This window comes from Ochotona curzoniae, unplaced genomic scaffold (genome assembly GCF_017591425.1).
Source record: "Ochotona curzoniae isolate NIBS_2020 unplaced genomic scaffold, NIBS_Ocur_1.0 scaffold_4701, whole genome shotgun sequence".
NCBI classification, from domain to species: Eukaryota; Metazoa; Chordata; class Mammalia; order Lagomorpha; family Ochotonidae; genus Ochotona; species Ochotona curzoniae.
The window spans coordinates 84,302,060-84,328,434 of record NW_024467122.1 but is presented as its reverse complement, the minus strand read 5'-3'; the positions used below and the strand labels follow the sequence as shown (position 1 = coordinate 84,328,434).

The following is a 26,375-nucleotide window of genomic DNA, read 5'->3' as shown; positions in this document are numbered from 1 at the left end:
TAAATGCAGACAAATGGGATTGCTGGGTCAAACGGGAAGAACGTGTTTGTTTTCTGTAAGAAAATACCAACCTTTTTTTCCCAGAATGCTTAGCTTGAAGCATTCCGCAGCCCACCAGCCCTGTGTTAGCACCCAGGTGCTGTCATTGTCAGTATCTGGATGACTTACACAGTCACTCTAACTTGTGATTTTTTAATACATTTTTTTATACCAATGATTTAAAATTTTTTTTTAATTTCAAATTTTATGGTACAATTCCATAGGATCTGGGGCTTCCCCTCAGCAAATTCCCACCCCTGACTGATTTTCCCCATACTATTACAATAGTATAGTCCTTATAAGGAGCCATGATTTTATCAGTCTATTATTTAAGTGTGTCCCAATGTTGCCAGTACAGACAATGCTATATAGTCCAGCATCCCATTGTCTAGATGTGCCCAATGATTTCACTAGGAGTCCATCTTCGATTTGGGAGTAGGGCTGAATATTGCATTGTATCGTCACATCTGCATATGGCAGTCTCTATTACTCCATCACTATACATTCCCTTAAATTGGAAGCCACGAAACGAAGTCAACAACAGGTGTGAAGTTAAAACAACAACAAAATTAGAGCACCAGGGAGTCAGAAATGTGTAACTATATACCCTACGCATGGGTGATGAAGAGAAAGTGCAAAAGTCTCTTGGGTAAAAGGATGCTGCCGTCTGATCTTTGAGCCAGCAATAAATGCGACAAGAGAAAAGAAACCATTTGCCAAAAAAAAAAATGGAAAAGAAACCAAAAAATATAAGACACATAGGATGCAGCAAAAACAATATAGAAAGGATTATTGAGCTTACAATTTGCATGATCAGCCACTGTAATTTGTATGGAATAAGCGCTCATGGTTCTTGAATTGACCTTTCCTAATGACTGCTGATATTGAACAGTTATTCTTTTTTATATATGTGTATTTTTATTTTGATAATCTTTATGTAGTTGATTAGGGCACAAAAGGTCAAGGGCTACAGGAAAGTGGATAAGACCACTATTTCCACATTAATGTTATTTTTCCCCTTGTATCTGAGGTAAGGGGAGAGATAAAGGGAAAAGATCCACCCAGCCTCAAACCCATCCCAGGTCCCCAGTGTGGAGCATACTCCGAGGGTCCTGCTCAAGCAGTTTTGATAGTTCAACAGGTCTGGATTGCTGCCAATCTCACCATTCCAAGCACAATGAAATCTCTTCAGAATCCACTGGCTGACATATTTTTTCATGGTTGGTTTTCTGAGATCAGCAGTTCAATTGGAGGGATCCCCCCAGAGAAACTTCACCTGGGATGATCCCCAGACCTGATTCTCGTGTGTGCATGCCAGTACAGGGTCCAGCACAGTCCGTCTCACCAATCAGCCTATGCATATGCTGGTCGTTGCAATTGCTGAGTCAGTTCTGTGTCCAGACCTGTCTTCACACGAACCAATGGGTATTGCAGTCCAGCCCGATCCTGCCCACTTCACACTCGGTCCTCCTGCAAACCAGTGGGATCTGCAGCCTAGTCAGAGAGACCTGCAATAACCCCCACCAGGCCTGCCCCCTACCCTGGTCCTCATGCTTGCCAGTATGTACCACAGACTAATCCAGTCTGTCCCACATCTCATTCAGCTCTTATACATGTCAATGCATATTGAGGCCTAGTTCAACCCAACCAGCCCTACTTTCCAGCACACACCCATGCTGGTGGGTGCCATCCTGTCTAGCCACCCCTGTCCCAATCCAGGTTCTCATGCTCTCCAGTGTGAGTTGTAACCCTTGAGGGAGGTGCCAACTATTTCCCTCCTGGGCCCACTCGCAATCCTAAATCATGCACTCTCCAGGTTGTTCTGAAGTTTAATTTGACAGAATTAGCCCCCAGTGTCAGCCTCTGCCAGGTGATGCTGTGGAAAAACCCAGTCAACCCTCACCCACTCCGACTTATGCTTGCACCATTGGAATAATCAGCCCAGCCTGGCTTTGCCCTGATCTAGCTCACATAAGACCCACAGGTGTTGTAGCCCTGCATGGTCTGGTCTGCCTCCATTCCAAATCACGCTCTCCAGTGGGAGTGGTGGTCAGGCAGGTGAGCCCTACATATTCCCCCTACCTGCTTTGCTCCCTCCTTCCCTGGTTCTCAAGTAAGCTGGTTGGATGCTGCGTCCCAGTCTGGTACAGTCCACCTCACCTTGACCTTTGCCAGTGGGTGCTGTAGCCTGGCCCGGCCCACCCCCACTAGCTGGCGCTGGTGGGGATTACAGCCTAGCCCAGTCCAGCCAGCACCCCATCCTAGCTGTAATGTTACCAGTATGTGTTGACACTGAACCTGGTCTGACCAGCACTCTATGCTGTTGCTTGAATTCACCAGCGGGTGATGTGAACTGGTTCAGCCTGGTCCACCCCCGACCTATGCCAAATGTATGCTGGTGGATACCATTTCCTGGTCTGGTCTGGTCTGGGCTGTTCCCTATCATGCTTGTTATGCTTACCTGCAGGGACTGTGTCCCAACAGAGGAGTTGCCCAAGCTCCTCCATCAGAACCTCTCCCAGTGCCAGATCTCACACATATTGGTGAATCCATGAGCCAGCCCTGCTCAGTCCACCTCCTGTCCTGGCAGGAACTGTGGCCAGTCAGTCAACCCATTCTGGTTGTTACTATTGGATGTTTCAGTCCAGCCACGGCTCGTCCATACAGACACAGCTCACACATGGCTCAGTAGGGGCAGAGACTCAGCCTAGTCCATCCTACATCTACCCTGGTCCTCCAGAGCACCAGATGGTGCTGGAGGCTAGCCCGGCTTGGTGTGCCCAGCCCTACCCCACACTTGTGCCAAGGAAAACCTGCAGCCATAACCAGACCAGAACACAGCCCCAAATCCAGCTCCTTTGCTCCTCAGTGGAAACCCCAACCCAGCTAGGGTGTCCCCTTAGCTCCCCAAATGGGCCTGTTCCCAGCCATAGATCACGTGCATGCTTGTGGTTGCTCTGACTCAGCTTGGCCTGGTCTCTCACCTGTCTTGGCCTTTGCCTTAGACGCTGTGTCTAAGTGTCCCTGGCTCATGCAAAGCAGTAGGTGCAAGAACCTAGGTCGGCATGACCTTTGCTCCATCCTGATTTCTGTTTTTGCTTGTGATCTAAGGTTTCCTCAACCCTGCCCGGTCCACCCACTTCCATAATCAATCCACACATTAGCCAGCCATTGAAACTACTATGCTCAGCTTGTCTAACCCCCATGTCTGGACCATGTGATCATCAGTGAGAGTTGTGAACCACCAGGGGAGTTTTCCAAGTTCCCCCACTTGATCCACTCCCAGATCCAGATCTTATACATGCCAGCAGGTGTTAGGCCAGTGTCCGGCATAGTCAGCTCTTCCATTTTGGCCTTGTATGAGTTAGTGAATGTTGCAGCCCCGCCTACACCACACTTTGCTTTAGGATGCACATTTGGTTCTGCTGTCTTGACCTGCCCAGACCCATGAGTGATGGCAGGATCCATGGCCACTCCTAGCTCAGTCCATCACCACCTGAACTTGTGAGCTAACAGCGAGATTTGTATTTCCATAGGGTTTGGCCCACACATCCCCCACAGAATCTACCCCTGGGCCTGGTTCTCTCATGTGCTGGTTAATGCCTTGACCCTGCCAATTGTGACCTGTCCCCTCTTCCACCACTCAGTCAGATACTGGTACCTAGCCCTGCCAGACAGGCACCCAGCCATAGCTTTCATGTGGACTGGTGTGTGGCAGCCAGTGATGCTCTATGCCAACAGTGAATCTCAGGATTCCCATTTGGACTGGTGAATCAGTCTAGGCCAAATAGATCTTATGGGACTCTCCCCTCCAAACCATCATGCTTGCTAGCAAGTTCCATGACCCCATTGCAGGATTCATCCCTCACCTACACTCACATTGACCTTATCCATGGCTGTCCCTAGGAAGCAATGACATGTCCTAAAACCCCAGAGTTTGCCACTGGGCAATCAGCAGGCAGAGCCTAGTGCCCATTGGGCACACTGGTCACCCGACAGTCTAGGACTTGCTCACCATGTGCAATGGTGTCCTTGGCCTGAGTCCCAAGCATTGGGTCTGACCTGGCTCAGGCACCCTTCGCAGCTGCCACATTGGGTTCCTTTTGTCCCAGCCCCCACCTGCCGAACACTGCCCAGACTCTTCCTGCCGCAAGATCACAGTTTTCCTTCTGTTCGTTTGCCTTTGTCCATGTCTTTCATGAAGTGTGTATTTATGTCTTCAGCCCATTTTTTGAAAATTAGATTGCTTTCTTACCATGGAGCTTGGCAAGCTCTTTGTGTATTGTGGGTACAAGTGCCTGGTCAGATATGTAGTTGACAAAAAATGAGTTTTTCCTCCAAGTCTAAAATACAGAATTTTGATAAGATTTATCAGTATCTTTGACACACAAAGGCTTTTAATTCAATTAATTCCAATCCTTTTTTTTTTTTCATTTAAGGATCCCATATGGGCACTTTTTCACGTCTCCCGGCTGCACTTCCCATCCAGCTCCCTGCTTGTGGCCTGGGAAAGCAGTCGAGGACAGCCCAAAGCCTTGGAACCCTGCTCCCATGTGGGAGACCTGGAAGAAGTTCCTGGCTCCTGGTTTTGGATCGGCCCATCTCTGGCCATTGCGGCCATTTGTGGGGTGAACCAGTGGATGAAAGGACTTTCTCAGTATCTCTCCTCCTCTCTGTAAATCTATCTTTCTAATAAAAATAAATAAAACAAAAAGAAATGAATTTAGTTTTCTGTCTCCTTTACTTAACTTCTTTTTTTTAAATTATATTTTGATGATCTTTACTTAGTAATTGGGGTAAAAAGGTTCAAGGGCTATAGGGAAGTGGGTAACACTATTGTTTCCACATTGTTTCCTTCCTGTATCTGAGGTAAAGGGGGACATTGAGGGAGAAGCCCCACCCAGTTTCCCACCCATCCCAAGTCCTGGATGTGGGGCATGCTCTGAGATACTCACTCAAGTGGTTCCAATAGTTCACCATTCATGAATCGCTACCAATCTCGCCACTCCAAGCACGACGAGGTCATTGAAGAATCCACTGATTGACACAGTCCCTCATAGAGTCTCCATTTGCCCAGTTTTTCACTGCCAACAAATAGCTGAGGTTGTTGATTGACTTGTTCTGTCTTTTCTTGGTTAGGGCTCTGAGTCCGGCATCTCGACTGGGGAGATCCCCAAAGAAATTTTGAGGTATTCCCAGTCCAGATTCTTGCATGTTCTAGCAAGTACAGGGCCCGGCACAGTCCATTGCCCCAGTCAGCGCTGGTGGTTGCAGTTGTTGGGTTGGTTCTGTTTCCATCCATGTCTTCTACTGGAACCAATGGGTGTTGCCTTTACTTTCTTGATTGAGGGTGTGTGGACTGGTGGTATTAGAAGAATAACCTCTGGATAAAGGTTTACTCGTGCTGTGACAGTCATGGTCTTTCCTTGGCTGAAGTGGACCACAGGGTCAGTTTGAGATGTTAAGTTACAATCAAGTACATTTGTATAATTACATTCATGTGTGCATTTGGGAATTGCTTGGAAGTGTGTTCCAGCTCCTTCAGGATGGGACCATCACTCTCGCTTTACACATGAGAGGGGCAGTGTAGGGGTCTCCTGGGTCCTGACCTTTGAGGGGGCTCAGAGCTTGGCCCTCCCCGCTGCAAACTTTTCCCAGGTTCCTTTGCCATACTTTACAGTGCATTGCAGGATAGAGGGAAGTGGCCAAGAAGTGCCAGTTTAAGGAGCCTGTGTGGGCTCCTTGAGGGCTCCTTGAGGGTCTGTTGGGATGGGCCCAGCGTGGTAGCCTAGCAGGCAAAGTCCTCGCTTTGAATGCGCCAGCGTCCCATGTGGGCACCAGTTTTAATACCAGTGGCACTGCTTCTCATCCAGCTCCTTGCTTGTGGCCTGGGAAAGCAGTAGAAGATGTCCCAAAGCCTTGGGACCCTGCACCTACCTGCATGGGAGAGCTGGAAGAGGCTCCTGACTCCTGGCTTCGGATTGGCTCAGCTTGGGCTGTTGCAGCCGCATGCAGAATGAATCATCGGATTAAAGATATTCCTCTTTGTCTCTCCTCCTCTCTGTGTATCTGATTTTCCAATAAAAATTAAAATAAATCTTAAAAGTCTGTAGGGAAAGTTGGCAGCACTAACCAAGGGTAAGACGGTTAAGAGGTGTTGAGATACATGGTCCCCGGCCACACGGCTGTAATCCCATTAAAGAAATGGGTCCTAAATGATTGATACAGCATGACAGGATGGGGAGACCGATCTGGAGGGCTGGCTTTCCCACCCCGCTTACCGAGAACAAGTGGCAGCAGATGCACAAGCCGGAGTCTGGCTGCCCACCCACTGGCGTGCCTGCTCTAGCGTCGGGTTCCCATGCACTTGGACACTAGAGGGCGCAGGGCAGAAGAGGTGGGATGAGAGGGGGGAGTGGACGGAGCGTTTCCAGAGCTCCCCACCCTTCCTGAGCCACAGAGCACCCGGGCTTCCCAAACTCAGTCCCAAGGATGCAATGCCGGGGAGTCTGGATCCTGGCGCCTTGTGTCTGAGCCCCTGGCAAACAGTGCATCTGTGATCCAAGGCGCTCCACGAGGCTGCACGGGCCCGGACAAGCCTCCTGCGCTCACCATTCAGGCCAGCTCCAGCCAGGGGTCACGCTCCAGCTGGCCGCAGCGAGGTCCGACAAGTACCCCCCTGCGACCCGCCTCACCGGGCTATTCTTCCATTCGGGAAACTGGGAAGCCAGGCCAGTCCCTGTGCCTCAAACGGCACTCCCCGCCCCGCTTCTCAGAGCTTTGCGTTGAGTTTTCTTAGAGTGCCTAAGGAATGAAGCGCATAGATAAACATGATTGGAAAGAGGCAGCCAGCTCCTGTGATTTGGGGGTTAAGTGTGTTTCAAAATCGTCGCAGAACCGAGTGTCCTCAAAGAATGCTCACCCGCCCTTTGTTCACGTGTTGTGCGTGGGAGAGACCAAGGCAGCTTGCCACCCAGCTCCGCCCTGGAGTGATGCAACACTGGAGCAGGCTGTGTTCCCGAGAAGGGGGCTGCCACCCACCAGTCAGCGCTGGGCTCACAGGCGCATTGGCTCAACTGCCTGGCCACAGGAGGGCGCTCCCTCCCAGGTGCACAGCGCAGATCCCTGCCAGGCAGGGGCAGTGGATTGGTTTGAAGTAGGGAAGTTACCGGGATGAGGACTTGATTGGGATGAGGTGGGATAGGTGGCGAGTTGGGGAGCGGGTTGAAGAGGGAGATTTGGCGAGGGACACGCTGGGAATGGGAAGGAGCAGGGAAGGAAGTCGGCAGAGCCTTGGGTGGGAGTGGAGGGACAGCTCAGCCTGGCTGTAAGAGGAAGGAGGCTGTGGCCGCCTCACGTTCTATGAGCATTCACCATGTGCAAGGAGCAGGCATTTCACAGGTATTGATCCATTTAAATCTCAGACACGGCAAGAGGGAAACTGAGACATGGAGGCTACTTCTGTCAGAGGTCCTTCGGACTCCATCACCTGTCCTCCTTACACTCGGCAGACCCCAGAGAGCCAGGTGCGTGTGGGGGAAGGGGCAGAGGTTTGAGCTGGCAGTTGGGGGTGCTCTCTCAGCACCTCGAGGGTAAGGGCATCAGTGGGCTCCATGTCCCAGCCTGGAGAGGGAGCTGGCAACCATTAAAAGTACTAGAACATCTGGGAAAATAGCAAAACATCTGTAAAACATTATACTGGCTGAGTTCGCTCGTCTAGTCATTCAACAGAGGCAAACAGGAAGCTGGCGCCCAAGCTGAGGCTTGGCTGAGACGCACAGCGTAGGTTCATCCAAAGGGTGCTGGGATCCCTGGAACACGGCAGCCATCACCTGGAGAAACAGGCACGGGGACAGCCAAGGCCAGCCTCACGACAGGGGCAGGGGACAGCTATCCCCAGAAACCCTGCAAAACTCAAACAGGAGCAGCCTGGGAGGGCCAGCAGCAGCTTTGGAAAGCTGTGAGGCCAGGTGATGGGGAGGGCCTATCTCGAGGCAGAGGAGGGACTGTTGAGCAAGGGTCACCATGCAGTTCATGAAGGGGGCGTGACCTAAGGGACACACCTATCTGATCTAACATGACCATCATCCATTGGTAGGGTATCCAGGGTCAGGAGAAAGGAGCCTTGATTGCAGAAACCTCTGTGAGAATTCAGATCTAGGGGTCCTCGATTAGGTGCCCTCCTCTTTCTATGGCTCTGACACCAAGGTGAGAACGTAGGCAAGCGTGACCCATAGGATTCATCTGAAACAAATGCAATGTATGGAAAGCATGCTTGACCAGAAACCAGGAAGGCTGGATGGACCCAGGGTGTCCAGACAGCAAACCACAGCAGGAGGGGGTCCAGGCAGCCTAGGTTCAGGCCTGGGGTCTGCACTTCAGGTCCTGATGACAGCAACCTCACAGTGCTGAGCAGGGCAAAGCCAGCCACATTTCTGGAGGCGTTTTTTTCTTTTTTTCCAGTCACAAACCCCATCTTACAAACCTGACAGTTATCACCTGCCAATTTCTGGACCGCAGTGCACACACATCACCTTTCTTCTTACGTAGTGGGAGACATTCTTTACAAAACATCAAGGGGAACCACAGGGGACAGAGCAACGTGTCTGGCAAGACAGCGAACACACAAGAACGTGCTGAGCAAATGTTAGTGCCTTCTGCAGGGGTTTCTTTGTGTGTGTGTTGAAGCAGAGTTGCAGAGAGATCTTGCATCATCTGGTTCATTCCCCAGATGTTTGTAACGGCGAGCCAAGCTGAAACCAGCAGCCAGGACTCATGAACTTCTTCCAGGTCTCCCACGTGGACGCACAAGTCCAAGCATGTGGGCTGTCTCCCTTTGCTTTGCCAGGTGCAGTGGCAGGGAGCTGGATCAGACGTGGGGTGGCCAGGAATTGAACCACCATCTATGTGGGATGCTGGTGCAGCAGGTGGAAGTTTAAAATGCATCGCCACAGTGCTGGCTCCTCACTTGTGTTTTCTAAAGATTTATGTATGTATGTATGTATGTATGTATTGGAGGAGTTCACACACACATGCGCACACACACACACACACACACACACACACACACACACACACACACACATCTTCCATCCATTGGTTTACTCCCCCCAAATGCTGGCAACAGCCAGCGTGAAGTCCGGCTGAAATCAGGAGCCTAGAACTCCAGTTCTCCATGTGAGTGGCAGGTACCCATCTTCCGCTGCCTTTCCAGGCGCAGTCACAGAGAGCTGGATTGGAAGCAGAGCAGCTGGGACTCTAACCAGCACAGTCTGATATGGGCCAGTGGTTCACGGGGTGGCTGGATGCATTGTGTCACGGCATGGGCCTCTTGTGTGCATGTGTGAGCGCAATGAGGTTCAGAAACACAGAGCACTAGGCAGCAGCCTGGACTGTGAGCCCCCCAGTGCCAGCTGAGGAACTAGGACACATCACCTGTACATGTGGGGTTCTGCTGCTTCAGCGGGGGGTGGGGGGGGAGAGACACAGGTGCCCACTGCTGCCTTTAGGGTCTACCACTCTGACTTCAGTGAGGGTCAGATTCACCTGCAGGGCTTGCTCCCTGGAGAGTCCCACTCAGTAGGACCAGGGTGGGCCCTGGGAACCAGCATTATTCTACCCCATTCCTGATGATGGTGATGTTGATGTAACCCAGAGAGTTACAGGCATCTACTGAGCCGCTCCCCTTGCCTGGTGGAGTCCTCAGACAGCCAGCGGCCCAAGGAACAGCCTCTATTCCCCCTGGGGCCTTGTGGACCCCCAGGCGTAGCGTGTGACCCCTCAGCCAGCACTCTCTGTCAGTTCTTTTATTATTTATTCACTTGATGGGTAAGGGAAATCTGGTCCAAAGGACACAATGCTTAGCTTTTGCTTCCCTTCCATGTGGCACAGTAGAATTCTGGGCTCTGGGAAGCCCTCCCACCACTCCTCCCACCACGTCTGCCCACCAGGGACAGCACAGTCACTGCATGAAAAACACCCACCCTGAGATGAGACAGTTAGGCTTGCCGCAGGGAGACACAGCTGCTGCTCGCACAGGCCAGGCACCGCTCACACCAGCCACGCCGCAAGGCAGGCCTCCTGAATGTCGGTGGACCACACGATGTACAGACATGACAAATATATAAATTAATGAGATCTACACGTATACAAAAGACTTCAAAGGGGACGTATTGCCATTCCAGGTCATGCCAGGCGTCTGTCCGAGCCAGGGGAAGGGAACTCCGATGTCTCCTCTTATGCAGGGGGGGGAAAGTCACACACAGACCCTGCTCCGGGCACGGCCGCCCTGGAATCCCCGAGTGCTGTCGGGGCCCCTGGGCAGCCTCAGCACTCCCACGGGCAGGCCATCTGCAGTCTGCACCTTCCCAGACAGCAGGGGACTGGCTCCAGGGCTCTTCTCCTGGGTCCCCATCTCAGCTTGGCGCCGCCGCCGCCGTACCCAGGGACTGCCGGATGGGGTGATGCTACTGTCGGAGGAGTAATCCACCCCCGTGCGTGGAGCTTCAGGACCAGTGCTGCAGCCTGGCCGGCCCTCCTCGGCCAGCGGAGACTTCCTGGACACACCCTTGCGCTGTGCCGAGGGGCTGCTCCAAGGGCTGGAGCTTGGAGAAGCATTGGGGCTCAGGAAGAGATTCTGCGGGCCGGAAGGGCTGAGCCTGCTCGTGGCCGCATGCCGCCGGCCAGCCATGGGGGACGTGGGGTTGCTCTCTGGGTCAGAGGAGCTGTTGGCGGAAGACTCGTCCCCTGCGTACTGCAGCTCTTCTACCCGTTTGTTGAGGGACCTGTTCATTGGGGCGCCGGCGGGGTGCTCCCTGTCCTGGGGCTTCTCCTTGGCAGGTTTCTTTTTCGGGGGCTTCATCCCAATCAGGAGGGCCTTCATGTGGTCTTTGCCCTGAGACTCGGTAGCCATGAAGCCGTGGGCTCTGACGGCCGCCTCCACCTCCTCGAACTCCACAATGGCACACTCCTGGGTGCCCACCTGGCTGTAGCGGCTGCTGAGCCTACGGATGTCGGGGGGCAGCTCCCGGCCGGGCTTCAGGATTCGCACGGAGGAGATGACCCCAAAGGTCCCAAAGAGTTGGAGCAGGTGCTCCATGACCTTCTCCTGCACCCTGCCATTCTGAGGGTTGGGCGCTAGGTGGAGATCGTAGACCAGGAGCATCTTGCTGGGAAGATTCTCGTTGGGGAACAGTGGCACCGGGGTGGTCCGCCTCACCTTCCGCTGATCCTCATTCAGCTCCAGGATCCCCGAGAACTTCAAGGCGTGAGCTGTGGTTCTCCAGTCTCGAGTAAGATGCTTCACCTGAAGGACAGAAGCAAGCACGTCTGAGATGGTGCCCAGAGCCTCATCATCTGCATGGCGTAGCCACAGCCCCTTCCGTCTCCTTAGCCTGCACTACTGGTGCCTGGAACCACAGGGACACAAAGAGCAGAGCTTCCCCCAGGTCAAGAGCCAGGCCACTGCAATCCACAGCAGCACATCCAACACAGCTCTCCCTGGCAGCCAGGAGACTGGATTTAGCACAAATTCAGCGGTTAGACCTGCAGCCTCTGGGGATGCATGTAGCCCACGTCAGATTTCCTTGACTCAAGTCTCGATTCCAGCTCCCTGTTAATGCACACCCCAGGAGGAAGCAGGTGATGCCTCAATGCCTGCCACTTATTTGGGAGACCTGGACTGAGTCCCAGCTCCCAGCTCTGGTGTGACCCGGCCCCGGCTGCCGTGGGATGGGAGCCTGTTCTCCCGTTCTTTGCCTTTCTAACAGATAAGAAACAAACAAGCCCTGCAGGTTTGGGAAGAGGCCAATGCACTAACAAAGCCACTGCCCGCCTCAAACTGGCAGTAAGACCTGCTAGGTTGTTCAGGAGAGCCAGGATGCTGACCACAGGGTGGCCCAGGCTTCAGGGAGGCAGGGGGGAGCTCTAGGTGGGGAAACACGGTGCTGCCACATCCGGAAGTAGCAGAAGACACCCAGAAGGACCCAGTGATGTCAGCGTGGAAGGGAAAGGGACACAGCTGTCCCCTGGCTACTTGCAGGTGGGATGGCTCTTCACCCTGGCTGCCTCATGAGGGGAACCCTCCACGTGCCTGCCCCCTCACTGTTCTCTGCACATGACATGCCCTTGCCTGCTTCTGCAACTCCTGCTTACCCTCCTGTGCCCGTGTCACCACCTCAGGGAAGCCCTCTCAGCTCTCAGGCAGGGGCCATATGAACCAACTGCCCCAACAGGACTTAGGTCTCTTAAGCTGCAAGACTCACCATCCACAGTCCCCTGCCCCCAATCTCTCTGCTATATCTGACTGTGGTTCTGTTGATGGGTAGGCAGTGCCACACTCATGAGGGACACCCTGTGCCAGATGCAGCATCCAGCTAACAGAACCAGTGCCTTTGTGATGGAGAGAGGGGGCAGGTGCACCCTTCGTAGGTGTCTGTAGTAACACAGTGCATTGGCAATGCCACTGGGACCCACTGGGTCCTATTTTGCGCCACGTTCACATGGTCATTTCCACGCCCCAGTGGATGCCCGGCCCTAAAGGACTCACTTGTTTTGGCTGTGCTGCCAGACCTTGGATCAGCAGGGAGTACATAGCCCAGCTGGCACCCAGGTAAGGGGCTGGCAGCAATCATAGTAGACAGGACTCCAAGAAGACTCAGCCCTGCTTCTGGGGTGAGGGAGGGGCTCATTCCTTCCTCACAGCTTTTTCATCTAACGAAAAGTGTACATTTCGTATGATTCCTGGCCTCCCAGGTGTCTCTCTCTCTCAAGACCTCAAGTCCCCTGCCTTGGCATTGCATCCTCTCAAGCACCCTACACCTGGCAAAGCAGCTGGCCCCTATGAGTGGCAGCCAACAGCGGCACCTGGGCCTCGTCCCCCATGCACATCCTCACCAACCACCCACATCCCTTCATGCTTCCAGGCCCCAACCCTCCCCGCTGGGCCGGAGCGCACCTTCTTGAGTGACGTGAGCAGCTTGACGCTCACATAGCCCAGGCGGTTCCGGCGCACGTGCTTCAGCAGGAAGGCGTCCCTCTCCAGGTTCTCATCGGACAGGTAGAACTCAATCTGCTCCACCAGCTTCCTCACCAGCTCTGCATCCGGCGGCGTCCACTCCCCCTCCGGGCCCTCGTGCTCTTTCTCGTCCCCGCTTATGGTGCCACTGAGAGAGGAGGCGAGAGCATCGTGCTGCAGCTGTATCTCTCCCCCGGCCCCACTGAGGTCCTGCCACCAAGGCCCCAAGGCACAGGTGTCCCTGACCATCAGGTAGCTAAGCAGTCAGGTGTGGGAAACCAGGAAGGTCCCAAGCTCTGGCCCAATGCAGTCATAGGATGCTTTAAAAAAGCTCTCCACAGGAACCATCGTCTTCACGGCTCCCAGCCCGATTCCCAGCAGGTGGAGCAGCATCTTGGAACAAGATTCCTTGCAGGAAACCTGACTTCTCAGCTGGCTGGGAACAAAGCCTGTCCCTTGGTAGCTGTGAGTCTGGATTGGAGGTGGTCCCAGTGCTGCCAGCTCTGAGAGCTCCAACTCAGGTCACGCCCTTGTTCTTTTTTTTTCCACCCCTTGTTCTAATGTTGGTGCTGCCACTCAGCCAAGGGGGCATTCAGGACCACCATGCTTTGGCCACTTTCTTGCAAACCAACAACTCTGACAGGGTGGGAATCGTGGCAGTCCCTGGCCTAGGATACAACCAAATCAATGGGTGAATGTGTGGAAATTTCCAGCAGAATGCCTGGTGTGATTTGAGAGCTGAGGCATTAGCAGATAAATGCCTGTGCTTACTCCTAAGAGGCAGGAATAGAGCTTGAAGTCAAACCTTCTGTCCCCAAGGCTAGCGCACAGAATCACCTTGAGGGTGATTCGGATGAATCAGAGACACAAAGGCCTTCCCAAGTCCTTCCTTGTATCACCTGGGAGCAGCAGCAGCTCACAGGGACAGACAGCCTTGCTCTCCCTGACAACGGAGGATGTGGCACAGCCAGGAGACTGCTCTGTGATAAAGCTATGGACATTCAGGGCATTGGCGATTATTCACTTTGCAGTGGGTGCGTTTTTAGAAGTAAAGATGAGTTTCCTGTTTAACCAACACACCAAGTTAAATATTACATCAGGATTATATGTTGTTTCGGAGTGCAGCCAGTTAAGCCACCTCTTGCAGTGCCAGCATTTCATATGGGCCCTGGTTGAAGTCCTGGCTTCTCCACCTCAGATCCAGCTCCCTGCTAATGCTACTGAAAAAGCAGCACAAGCGTCCTAGGTTCTTAGGCCCCTGCACCCATGCAGGGGACTTGGATGAAGGTCCTGGCTCTTGGCTTCAGCCAGGCCCAGGCCTGGCTGCTGTGACCATTTGGGGTCACAGTGACCATTTAAATAGATAAAATTCATCTTTTTTTTTTTTAAGATGATATGTTATTCAGTAGAGGCTGTTGGTGGCAGCCTGATGTGCAGTTTCATAACCATGAGGCCTGGAGCCCCACTAGCTTGCTCTGACCAAGAGATAACAACCTGGTGCGGCACACTCCTAGCTCTCATGTCCACCCATGCAGCCAGGGCTGGGAAAGCTCACCAAAAAAAGGCTCAGAATGTTCACAGCAGCCAATGGGTGAAGAGCCCAAGATCCATGCTGAGCAAGAACAGGGAAATGACAGTCTGAACGTGCACGGGAGGGGATTCAGGCACAGGATGCAACATGCACGGATCTGAGGGCCTGTACTGGGGCACGTAAGCTGAATAGCACAGCACTGTGTTACATAATCACAGTCGTACAACAGCATCAGCATGATGGTGGGGAGTGACGAGGGAAATGACCTGCACAGACGTGGAGTTTGGGAAGAAGGAAAAGCAGCACAAATGTTATACCAACTAGGAGTGTGTCACTACCACACTAAGGGGGTGGAGGGGGTGATACTATGGTACTAACCAGGACAGTAGTAAGGCTACAGTATCAACTAGGAAGGTAATGTTAGAGTATTAACTGGAGGAGTAACACCGCAGTCCTAACAAGGAGGGTAATGTCACAGTACTGCAATACTGACTAGCCGAGTAACACTGGAGCAATTAGGAGGAGACTGATGCTACAGCACTAACGAGGGTATTACTACAGTAATGAGTAGTATTAATGCTGCAGTGCTAACCAACACACCAACTGCAGCAATGATGAGAGCAATGCTGCAGCAGGAACGAGGAGCGCCAACCAGTGCGCCAACTCACAAACAAGGGCCTCAAACAAGCCAAAGGATACGCAAAGGGGACACGGATGATGCAAACATCCTCCCCTGCACCAGGGAAAGTCGACACTTCAGTAGCTGGGATCAACTGCACAGCGGCAGAACAAGGCAAGCACACGTGCAGCAGGATTCAAGCCCAGCTGACAGCAATGGGAATGAGATGCAGCAAGGGAGAGTGGGCTGTGACGTCACCTGCGAGGAGTTCCGGGAGGAGGGAGGAGGGCAGATGGGTGATGGCCATGGCAGAGCTGGACAGACCAAAGGGACCCACCGACCGACCGACCGGTGGGTTCTACCTCTGACTGAGCGCAGCTGACACCAGTGTGAGCACAGGTCAAACGTGGTGGGGCTCAGGCTGTTCCACCCCTTCATTTGTCCTCTCTATAGCAAAGCACCTCTGAGCACCTCCCCAAGCCCTGTGCTCTGCCTCCCTCAACATCCACGACAGGCCCAGTCATCCACCCAGTGTCCCTGCCCCGGCAGGGTCAACACGGCTGCCTGCCTTTGTCTCGGAGCTCTTCCTAGACTCCCAGGACTCGCTCATTCTTTTCCCTCTTCCTTTTCAAATAAGTTCAAGAAAATTCATTTGAATGAGACACAGAGGAAGAAAGACAGCACTAGCTTCATCCACTGGCTCGCGTCCTCTTGGGATGGGCCAGGCACCTGTCGCTCAGTGCAGCTCTCCCGTGTGGCTGGCAGGTACCCAACCACTTGCTGTCACCTGCTGTCTCCCAGGGAGCTGGGGTCAGGAGCCAGAGGCCACGAGTGATGTGGCAGTCTTAAGAGCTAGGTCAAGTGCCAGTCCTCTTCTCTCCACTGACTAACTGCCCCAACAGCCTGCTCTCTCCCTCCCCAACTCAGACACGGGAATACTGCAAACATCTGTGCTCAATTCTGCTGCCTGTTAACCCCGGTAAACTCAAACATCTGTGCCCAACTCTGCTGCCCGTTAACCCTGGCAAACTCATCTCAGCCACATCTCCCCTGGTGCCCACCTTTCTCTTCCCCCAAGCTCCAGCCTTCATTTCTTAACTGCTTGCCAGACATTCCCTCAATGGGAATCTGATGTCACTTCAAATGTGCCACACCCTCAGTTGCACCTGTCACTTCCTGCGCAGCGCCACAGCACACAAGACTGAAACCTGGGCCTGCCACGAGGCATTTCTTCTGCAATGCCAACCTCGCTTTCACCACCTCACAGGAAACGACACATACAAACAATGTGCTCAGCACTAGCTAACCCTTCTTCTCCTTTCCAACTCATCTTACCAGATGCATGTTTATTCCATTTTGCGGTGCCTCTTAATGTTTTATTCTGTTCTGTAACCAATGCTGCACATCTGATTGATAGGTATCAATGACTGAAAGTCAACTCATTGTGTTTTATTGCTATGCGAACATTGTACCCTGAGGGCAAAAGCATTCCCTAGGATTCTAAGAGGGCACTTCAAAAAGTTTGCAGAAGATAAAATGAACAGCTTGTTTTGGCCCAAACGGTGTTCAAATTCATGTTTCCTTTTTTTCACAATACGCATTTGTCATAAGCTTTTGGGAGAACCATCATTTGCATAAACTTCAAAAATTTTTGCACCAAAATAAATCCTGAGCTTAGCTTCATTTTTTTTATGAACAATGTGAGGCTCACATGTATTTCTTTTCTTAGAAGTGTATTATTTCATGGGCCACCTTTCTGGGTCCTCTCTGTTCCGCTTCTCACTCAACTGATCTGTTGATGCTTTGCATTTATGAGTCAAGGGAATTTACTGGTGCTATCTCCCAACTTGTCCCAGTGAATTTTATTTTGTATTTATTTTTTAAACATTATAATTATTGGGGCCCAGCATGGTAGCCTAGTGACTGAAGTCCTCACCTTGAAAGCTCCAGCATCCCATATGGACACTGGTTCTAATCCTGGTGGCCCCACTTCCCATCCAGCTCCCTGCTTGTGGCCTGAGAAAGCAGTCAATGACGGCCCAAAGCCTTAGGACCCTGCATCCACATGGGAGACTCGGAAGAGGCTCCAGGCTCCTGGCTTCAGATCCACTCAGCTCCAGCCATCACAGCCACTTGGGGAGTGAATCACCGAACGGAAGATCTTCCTCTCTGTCTCTCCTCTCTGTATATCTGCCTTTCCAATAAAAACACCATAAATTTTTAAAAAGATTATTATTATTATTTTAAAGATGTATTTATTTTTTATTGAAAAGTTATACTTACAGAGAGAAGGAGAGACAGAAGGAAACATCTTCCATCCACTGGCTCATTCCCCAAGTGACCACAATGGCTGGAGCTGAGTTGATCCAAGGCCAGGAGCCCGGAGCTTCTTCCAGGTCTCCAACACACAGGTGCAGGGTCCCAAGGCTTTGGACCATCCTCAACTACTTTTCCAGGCCACAAGTAGGGAACTGGATGGGAAGTGGAACTGCTGGGACATGAACCAACACCTATATGGAATCTCGGCATGTGCAAAGCAAGGACTTTAGCCACTAGGCTACCACTCCGGGTCCCCAGTGAATTTTAAATCTCAATAGGTTTTGATTCTCAGATGGTTCCCTTTTCCAAGCACCCTGTCCTCGCTCTCCCTCTCCTTGAATCCCTGACTTCTACCTGTCTGTCACTCAAGGCAAATGAAAACTTTTTTTTTTCCCAAAAACATCGTATATTGGGAGTGGTGGTCTGTTGTCTGATTCTAGCTTAAACAAGCTAGAGATGGAAGCCAAGGGCAGGAATCAGGGAGGACACGGTGTCTGTCTCAGAGCAGAACACTGGGCTCCACAAGTCAATGTGGAAATAGCTACCGTAATCTCACGAGAAGATTGGGGGGAAAAGTGCCTTTTCAGCATAAAATCTCTAGAGCTATTTTTCTTGTACCATCACCAGCTGATCTGAAGGGGCTGCCTGAGTGCTAACCAAAGGTACGCTACACAAGGAGGGGCACACACTAACACGGCAGAGCCACAAGACCCTCACTGTGCTGGGGACCCATCAGCCACCCCTGCAAGGGTCTAGCACGACGTCCGGCTGTCAGGGTCAGAGAGCAGTGGACAGGAACAGGAGCATCTGCCACACAGCACAGAACAGACAGTGGTCCAGAAATGGTTTCCGAGGGGCCGCCCAAGTGCAACCGCAATGCAAACATTTGACGGCATGCTCCAAAGGTAACAGGTCCTTTTGGGGACAGGCTGAAAATGAAAGCAGGTTCCTGACGGGAGAGAAGGGGTTCAGGAAACCATCATATCTCAGAGGCCACTTAGCACAGGTCGGGTACTGCCTCCCTCCGCCCAGGCTCTCACAATGAAGAACCCTCCTCTCTGCCCCAACACCTCTTGTGGGTGTGCCTGGCCGATTCTCCTTGTGCCATGGAGCACAGATGAGGGATAGAAGAACCTGCTTCCATCCCCCACAAACACAAGGCCGGAACTCACAATGGGGACTCCCACTGCCAGCAGCCAGCGGCCAGCAGCCAGCAGCCAGCAGCCATCGGCCAGCAGCCAGCAGCCAGCAGCCAGGGCAGGCATGGAGCAGGCCCGTCCCTGAAATGCCTCAGAAGGGAGGAAATTGAGATTACTCGTTGCACTGACACCAAGGAAGCAGGTGTGCTCCTGGTCAGCGTTAAGGTCCTGAATCATCTGGACACACGGCAAGGCAAAGAAAACAAGTCCACGTGGTAAAGATCTTAGGAACAAAGCTTTTCTATGCTTAAAAAAAAATGAGCAAAAATACTGCAGTTTTCTTAAATATGAACTGGAATGATCAATTTCACCTTAAAAAAAAAAACATACATTTTAGCCCTGTCCTTTCAAAGGCCCTAAAAGCCGCTGTATTCAGTAGCACTCTGAATTCTTTATTAAAAAATAAAAAAGATTGATTTGTTTGAAAGGAAGAGTTACAGAGAGAGACGGAGATAGGGCTGCCAAGAACCAAGAGCCTCCTTTGGGTCTCCCATATGGGTGCAGGGCCCCAAGGTCTTGGGCCATCCTCCACTGCTTTCCTAAGTCATTACATTAGCAAGGAGCTGGATTGGAAGTGGAGCAGCTGGGGCTTGAACTGGCATTCACACAGGATGCCAGCACTGGCAGGTGGCAGTTTAACTTTGCCACAAACCTGGCTCCATCACTCTGAATTTTCAATGTTTGCTTCTCAATACTTTCTCACATGCATTTGAGAAATCAGGGACCCTGCAGAAACATCTGGGTTCTGTGACTGCAGCAGGAATTCTGGGAGTAGGAACCTCAAAGATTTTACTTTTCCACAAAGATGTACTGACGCCATCTTAGTGGGGATCCCTTGGCCGTACTGTAGAGGCCAAGGCATCAGAGATAAGGATTGCCATGATGATGGGAAGAGATAAAATGGAAAACCACACTAACGGGGCTTTCTGAAAACTTGCCTTTCAGGGGTCCTTCAATCCTGATGATCTAATGATAGGCAGAGTTCTGAATGTCAAATGAAAAAAGGCACAAAGAATGAAAGAACTAGCAAACCACAGCAGCTCAATCCCCAAGAAGTAACTGACTCAGGCAAGCTCAGCCAAGCAGAACTGCAGGGACTGGGCACACCAAGTGACTCACTTCTATAATGACCACCTCTGATGCTCTGACGACCCAACACATTAGTTTAGTTTAGTAAAATGCACTTTTCCATTTGCCCCATCTCAATTGAAACTTTTTACATGCGCTCCCTGAGGGGAAGAAACATCCACAATCGGGCAATTTTCGGGGTAGGGAGAACTCAGAGAAATTCCTGAAACTAATCTACCAAGACTAGACTCTGAAGACACAGAAAGTCTGAACAGACCAACAGCAAGTGAGGAGAGGGGGTTAGTCACCGGAGCCCCCTCCATCAACAAGCCCAGGATCAGAGGACTGGGTCACTGCTGGGTGAGAACCAAGCCAATCCCTTCCAGGACCGACACACAGAGCTCAAGAACAGAGAGGTGCTTCCAGATTCATCTCACTGCTGTGATATCTAAGCCAAAGGAGGACCCTGTGAGAAACTCACAGATCACTGTCCCTTGTGAACACACAGAGGACAATTCAGAACATCTGTGCACAAATGGAATTACTGTTCATTTTACTTGGAAGCCAGAGAGCATTCTCCCATCTGCTGGCTCAACCCCCAAATGCCTACAATGGCCAGGACTGGGCCAACCTCAAGTCAGGAGTCTGGAACTCAGCTAATGGGTTCAACAGACACAGATGAGCAAGTGCGATTCATCAGAGAAGAGCAGTGAAAGACAGCAAGATCAGACAGGACTTGGCAATCATGAAGGAAAGGAAGTAATCTTTGCAATACAGACATCTCTCCACCGAAATGGTCAAATCCAACACCAACAACATTGGGTGCATCCTAAATGTAGAGTTCAGACATGTGTGTACCACGAAGTATTCTCATCAAGATTTTATCAACTTCCCATCCAGCGCCCTGTTTGTCACCTCAAGAGGCAGCAGAAGATCGCCCAAAGCCTAGGGACTCTGCACCCATGGTGAGGGACCCAGAGGAAGCTTCTGGCTCCTGGCATTGGATCGGCTCAGCTCTGGCCATTGTGGCCACTTGGGGAATGAACCAACAGATGGAAGATCTTTGTCTCTCCTTTCCAACTTTGAATCTGGTCTGCCTTTCCAATAAAAATAAATTAATTAAAAAAAAAATGTTAGGCCTGGTTCCTACCCCCAGTTTATGGGAAGTACTTGGAGCAAAAATGGTTAAAATAGACAGCAAAAACTAAAAGCAAGCGTGCAGTAAAAGTCTGACCTCTGATAGGCAAAGCATTAAACAGCAGCAGGGTGGGGGTGGGGTGCAGAAAGAGAGTGTTCTAGACAAAAATGTCTGAGTGACACACATGTAAACGCCTGACCTTGGACTGCGAGAGGAAAAGGCAGCAGCTCCAAACACAAATAGGGACTTGGCTAGGTGATTCTGAGGGAACCGCTGCCAAGTATCATTATTATCTTTTTCTAGTTGCAATAACGGGATTGCTGTTTCACAGGGAACATCATTCTGAAGAATGACAAAGTATCCAGGTGTTAGTCCTACGAGCAAGAGGCTTGCAGATGATGTGGGATGAACCACACACCTATACAAGGATGCTTTAAAGACCCACGCATGGGGCAGGCATTGTGGCACACCTGTTATGCAACTCCATGGGACAGCTACATCCCACGTTGCAGTGCCAGATGGAGTCCTCCTTGCTCTGCTTTTAACCCAGCTTTCCAGGAGCGCAACGGGAGACAGTGGATGACACCTCCAGTGACCAGGCTGCCACCCAGTGCCAGGTCCCTGGGTTTAGCCTGCCTGCTGTAGGTATTTGGGGGCAATGAACAACAGATGGAAAAATCTCTCTTGTCCTCTGCAACTCTGCCTTTCGAATAAATAAATATTTTCAAAAAATGCATAGATTTCAATTTTTAAAAAAGATTTATTTTTATTATTTTTTTATTGGAAAGGCGGATATACAGAGAGGAGGAAAGACAGAGAGGAAGATCTTCCATCCAATGACTCACTCCCCAAGTGAGCGCAAAGGCCGATACTATGCCGAACTGAAGCCAGGAGCCTCTTCCGGGTCTCCCACGCGGGTGCAGGGTCCCAAAGCTTTGGGCCGTCCTCGACTGCTTTCCTGGGCCACAGGCAGGGAGCTGGATGGGAAGCGGGGCTGCCGGGATTAGAGCCGGCGCCCATATGGGATCCCGGGCGTGCAAGGCGAGGACCTTAACCACTGGGCCACCGCGCCGGGCCCAGATTTCAATTTTTAAAAAATTTAAATAAACTTATCTTTCCATTTGCTTTCTAAATAAGCTCTTCAAAGTTCCCTTACATACCCAACAGACAATAAGGCAAAAAATTAATAATTTCTAAACCCGGAGGGTGGGGATGTGAACATTCACGATGCCTTTGCTCACATTTTTTTTCACTTGAGAATTTTTGTTTAAAAGGTGAAGATAGAAGGAAAGTTATGAGACCAGCACAGTGACATAGTAGGCTAATCTCTTGCTTGTTAATGCCACCATCCCATAAGGGCACCTGTTTGTGTCCCAGCTGCTCCACTTCTGACCCAGCTCCCTGCTAATCCACCTGGAAAAGCGATGTAAGATGGCTCAGGTCCTTTGGTTCCTGCATCAAGCTGGGAGGTCAAAAGAAGAAGCTCCTGGCTCCCAGCTTTGGATCAGTTCAGCTCTGGCCATCGGGGAGTGAACCAATGGATGGAAGATTCTGGCCATCGAGGAGTGAACCAACGGATGAAAGATCTCTCTGATTCTCCTTCTCTCTCCACAAAGTCTGCCTTTCAAAAAATAAAAATAAATAAATCTTTTAAAAAATTACAAAAAAAGAAAGTCACTTTAAAAAAGTATGTGAAATATAGGGAGAAGGCTAATGAACATTCTGGAAACCTTGTGTTCATTTTCCTATGGGCCCCCTAGAGTTAGCCAGGAGCTGGCATTGGGGGCAGGGAGAAGACAGAGCCGCTGCTCCAAGCTCCTCGTTCACTGCCTGGCACAGGGCAGTGACAAATCCATGCATCTATTCCACAGATGTTTCTAGAACAGCCCTTGACAACTGGGCGCTGTGCTGGGTGCTTAGAGGCAACTAGCAGGAGCGCCACTTGAGCGCAGCAGCCAGAGCTCACGTTCCTGGGAGGCAAACAAAACTGCAAAAGCACAGTTGTGAAAAGGGCAGGCCTCAGAGGGGGAGCCGTGGAGAACCCCAGAGAGGAGACCACCCAGGCCGCTGGGCAGGCAGCCTGCCACACCACCGGAAGCCAACAGGCCAAAGGAACCCAAGCAGTGCCAGCTCTCCGTGCTTGTTCAGGACGCAGGAGAGGCTGCTGCTCAGTCTGGGCTGCCCCCTCCGCCCTGGAGAGCCACCTGCTCAGCCAGCCTCAGCTCCACCTGGGGGTGAACTACTGGAAGCAGACAGCAGCAGGTGCTTCAGACCCAACACTCCTAAGACTCCCCAAGTCTCTAGGAGCTGGAAATGGGGACAGAAACGTGGTGGTAGGGAAGGATGCGGGGGGGACCGGAGCTGGTGAAAGGTCAGTCACACAGGAACCAGCTTGTCCTGGACCTCCACACGAGGTCTGCCCAGGCTCCAGGTCCCTTCTCAGACAGGACAGGCAGTTACTCAGCATTCACAGGCCAATGTACTCGGGGTTGTGTGCAGCACATCTGAAATGACCCGGTTGCTGGCCGCCTTCTTAGGACAGGCAGCCGTCAGCGGCTGTGACTCCTCCTTCTTATCACATACACCCGGTGCCTGGCACCGGGCTGAGTGCACAAGGGGCTGATTCTGTGTCTACTGCGGCTATGATGCGATGCGCTGACCCTCCAGGACCGACTGTCTGCAACTTTCCTGGTCCAAGCTGCTGGGTCTCACTCTCCCCCCGACAGCTGTCTTTACTGCTGAGGTTTCCATTCCCAAGCCAAGGGGGCTTATCTCTACAACCCCAGCAGATGGGAGCATCCAAAGGCAGCGCACAGAGCCCTAACACACGTGCCCGCTGACCATTCCCAGGTCCCTAATGCCCTCTTCTCTCTAGGGATGCTCTGCAGGGCCATTCCCCTCCACCCCCAGTCGCAGGACACAGCCACTCTCCGCAAAGGCCCACGCTACCGCCGCCCGTTTGGCCCAGGCCAGGCCGAGGGCCCAGGCAAGTGCCCTCCCCAGCACCCGGCCCCAGGATCCAGACAAGCCCACCCCAAGACATGAACCCAAAAATCTGTGGCCACGACCAGGGGCGACGCGAGCTCCGCTTCGGGTGGGCCGCACGAAAATGGGATTGCCCCCGGAACCGGGAAGAAAGGGGACCAGCGGGCCCCAAACCCCAGGGCGACCCCTCCTCCAGAGCCCCCACAAGCACAGTCCTCCGCCCCAGCAGCGCAGGCTGCGAAGTCGGGGTCTGGGACCGGGTTGGGGAGGGGACGTGGGTTCGGACCTGGCTCAGCCCAGCAACGAGGACCGGGTCTCCCAGGACGCCTCAGCAGAGGGGCGCGCGCAGGCCCGGGCTTCCGACCCCACCACCTACCTGCGCCCGCGGCCCGCCTCGTCCTCGCCTCCGCTGCCCCAGCCGGGGCTCAGGAACCGCGCGGGGCTCCCCACGCGCCGCTCCCCGTCCCGCAGCCGCTCCCCGTCCGCCGTCCGCTCCTCATCCTCGGCCTCTTGGATGGCAACGCGGATCTGTACCGGCGGCCCGGGCCAGGGCGCGGCCTCCCCGCCCGGCTCGGCCATGGCTCCCGGGGCCGAACTGCAGCGGGCGGGGGCGGCAGGACCGCGGCGGGGAGCCGGCGGGGTGCGGAGGAGGCGGGGTGAAGGAGGCGGGACCATCGGCGGCCCGCCCCGCGCCCCCGCCCCGAGTGCGCTCGGAGGGCCGGCTGCAGCCCCCGAGGCCCACCCCGAGTGCCTCCCCAACCCCCAATGCCTCCCCAACCCCCGCCCCACCAAGCAGCAGGCGGATCCCCGAGTTCCTCGCCTTCTGCCAGTCGCGGGATTCAGAGCTCCTAGACACCCCCCTCCCCCCGAAGGGGTTTCCGGACTGCACCTGCACGGAGTGTTACCCTAGCTGGGAACTTGGCCAGGGCCAACCCTGTAGTTCTGAGTGGGATCCGCGGCTCCGTGCATTCTGCTAAACCTGGAAAGTTGCAGGTGAGAGCACCGGCCAGCCGTGAGCTGGAAGACTCCAAGGATCACAAGAGCCTTACAGAGCAAGGCCGTGCACACAGCATACCCGCAGACCCAAGTGGAGCAGACAGCCTGCACGCAACGTGCCATCAGACAGGCATGGAACAGGTCAGACAGATCCTGAATCACCAGGGGTTCTACCTTCACTATCACCCTTTGGCCCTTAGCTTCAAATTGAGTTCCATTTCTGTCTCCTATCTCGGGGGACAGGCATGGAGAGGACTAAGCCTTGACTCTGTCCTTGGGAAGCTTTCAGCATGATTTACCCTAATAGTCTCTGTGCGGGGATCCGAAGGAATAGGACTCCAGAGCAATTGGAAATTTTGAGATTGGAAAGTGATCGGAAATGTGAGTGTCCTATGAGAGCTCTGATGGGCAAGTATGCCTTGTGTCTGCCAGATTTCTCTCTCACTACAAGTCACCCTAGAGTGAAAGCAAGAGAGAAGGAACCCCGGTTCTGTTGGCGCCCCAGAATAGCTCACAGCCCTGTGTCTGTCCAAGAGGCCACAGCTTCCCTGGAAAAAAAAAACAAAAAACCTGAATTTATGTGCTCCTAGACTACAGAATACTCATCTATGTTGTTTCTGAATTTATTTCTGACTCCCATTAAATAAATGTTTGGATCTAAAAAAGGGTATCAGATACCATCCAGCTCTGAGCGCTCTACCCCTATAGGCGGTGGTACCCTAAGAATTCAAAACCTTGCTAGTACGGCCTCTACAAAGTCATAGGGAAAATATGGGTGTCTTTCTGGGATATTGATTTAATTGAAATGTTTGAGAGAAGATTGAAAGAGTGTATGTTAAAAATAACCAAAAACAGGGCCCGGCATGGTAACCTAGCAGCTAAAGTCCTTGCCTTGATGTGCCAGGATCCCATGATGGGCACCAGTTCTAACTCTAGCACCCTGCTTCCCATCCAGCTCCCTGCTTGTGGCCTGGGAAAGCAGTAGAGAACAGCCCAAAGCCTTGGGACCCTGCATCTGCATGGGAAACCTGGAAGAGGCTCCAGGCTCCTGGGTTCAGATCTGCTCAGCTCCAGCCGTGGTAGCCACTTGGGGAGTGAATCTATGGACAGAAGATCTTCCTCTCTGTCTCTCCTCTTCTCTGTGTATCTGACTTTCCAATAAGAATAAAATAAATCTTAAAAAAAAAAAACCAGAAACAATGTGAAATTGAATAAAAAATTGACATAGAAAGAAGAGAGCTGGATAGGAAGTGGAGCAGCTGGGACACGAACCAGCACCCATATGGCATCCTGGTGCATATAATTTGATGATTTAGCCACTAGGCTACCGTGCCAGGTCCAAGGCAAAAAAATTTTTAAGACAGCCTCACAGGAGTCTTGTGGATAGTAGCTGAAGTTGGGGGTGGATGTATCCAGGGCACTCCAGGGACCAAGGCCAACCTATCTCATCTCACTGTGGTGCCCAA

General features: G+C 52.3%; 1 protein-coding gene across 2 annotated transcripts; it reads right to left on the bottom strand.

Annotated features, from left to right (window-relative positions):
• Positions 1 to 10,294: 10,294 nt before the first annotated feature.
• LARP6 (La ribonucleoprotein 6, translational regulator) lies at positions 10,295 to 24,492 on the bottom strand. 2 transcript variants are annotated; one of them, XM_040969946.1, is made up of 4 exons: positions 24,294 to 24,492; positions 15,992 to 15,998; positions 12,995 to 13,202; positions 10,295 to 11,344 (listed from the first exon to the last, which is right to left on the bottom strand). In XM_040969946.1, the coding sequence occupies exons 1-4, from the start codon at positions 24,490 to 24,492 to the stop codon at positions 10,295 to 10,297; spliced, it is 1,464 nt and encodes a 487-aa protein (XP_040825880.1). The 2 variants fall into 2 exon arrangements, with proteins under 2 accessions (XP_040825880.1, XP_040825881.1); XM_040969947.1 differs by lacking the exon at positions 15,992 to 15,998 and having other exon boundaries at positions 24,290 to 24,492.
• Positions 24,493 to 26,375: the final 1,883 nt, after the last annotated feature.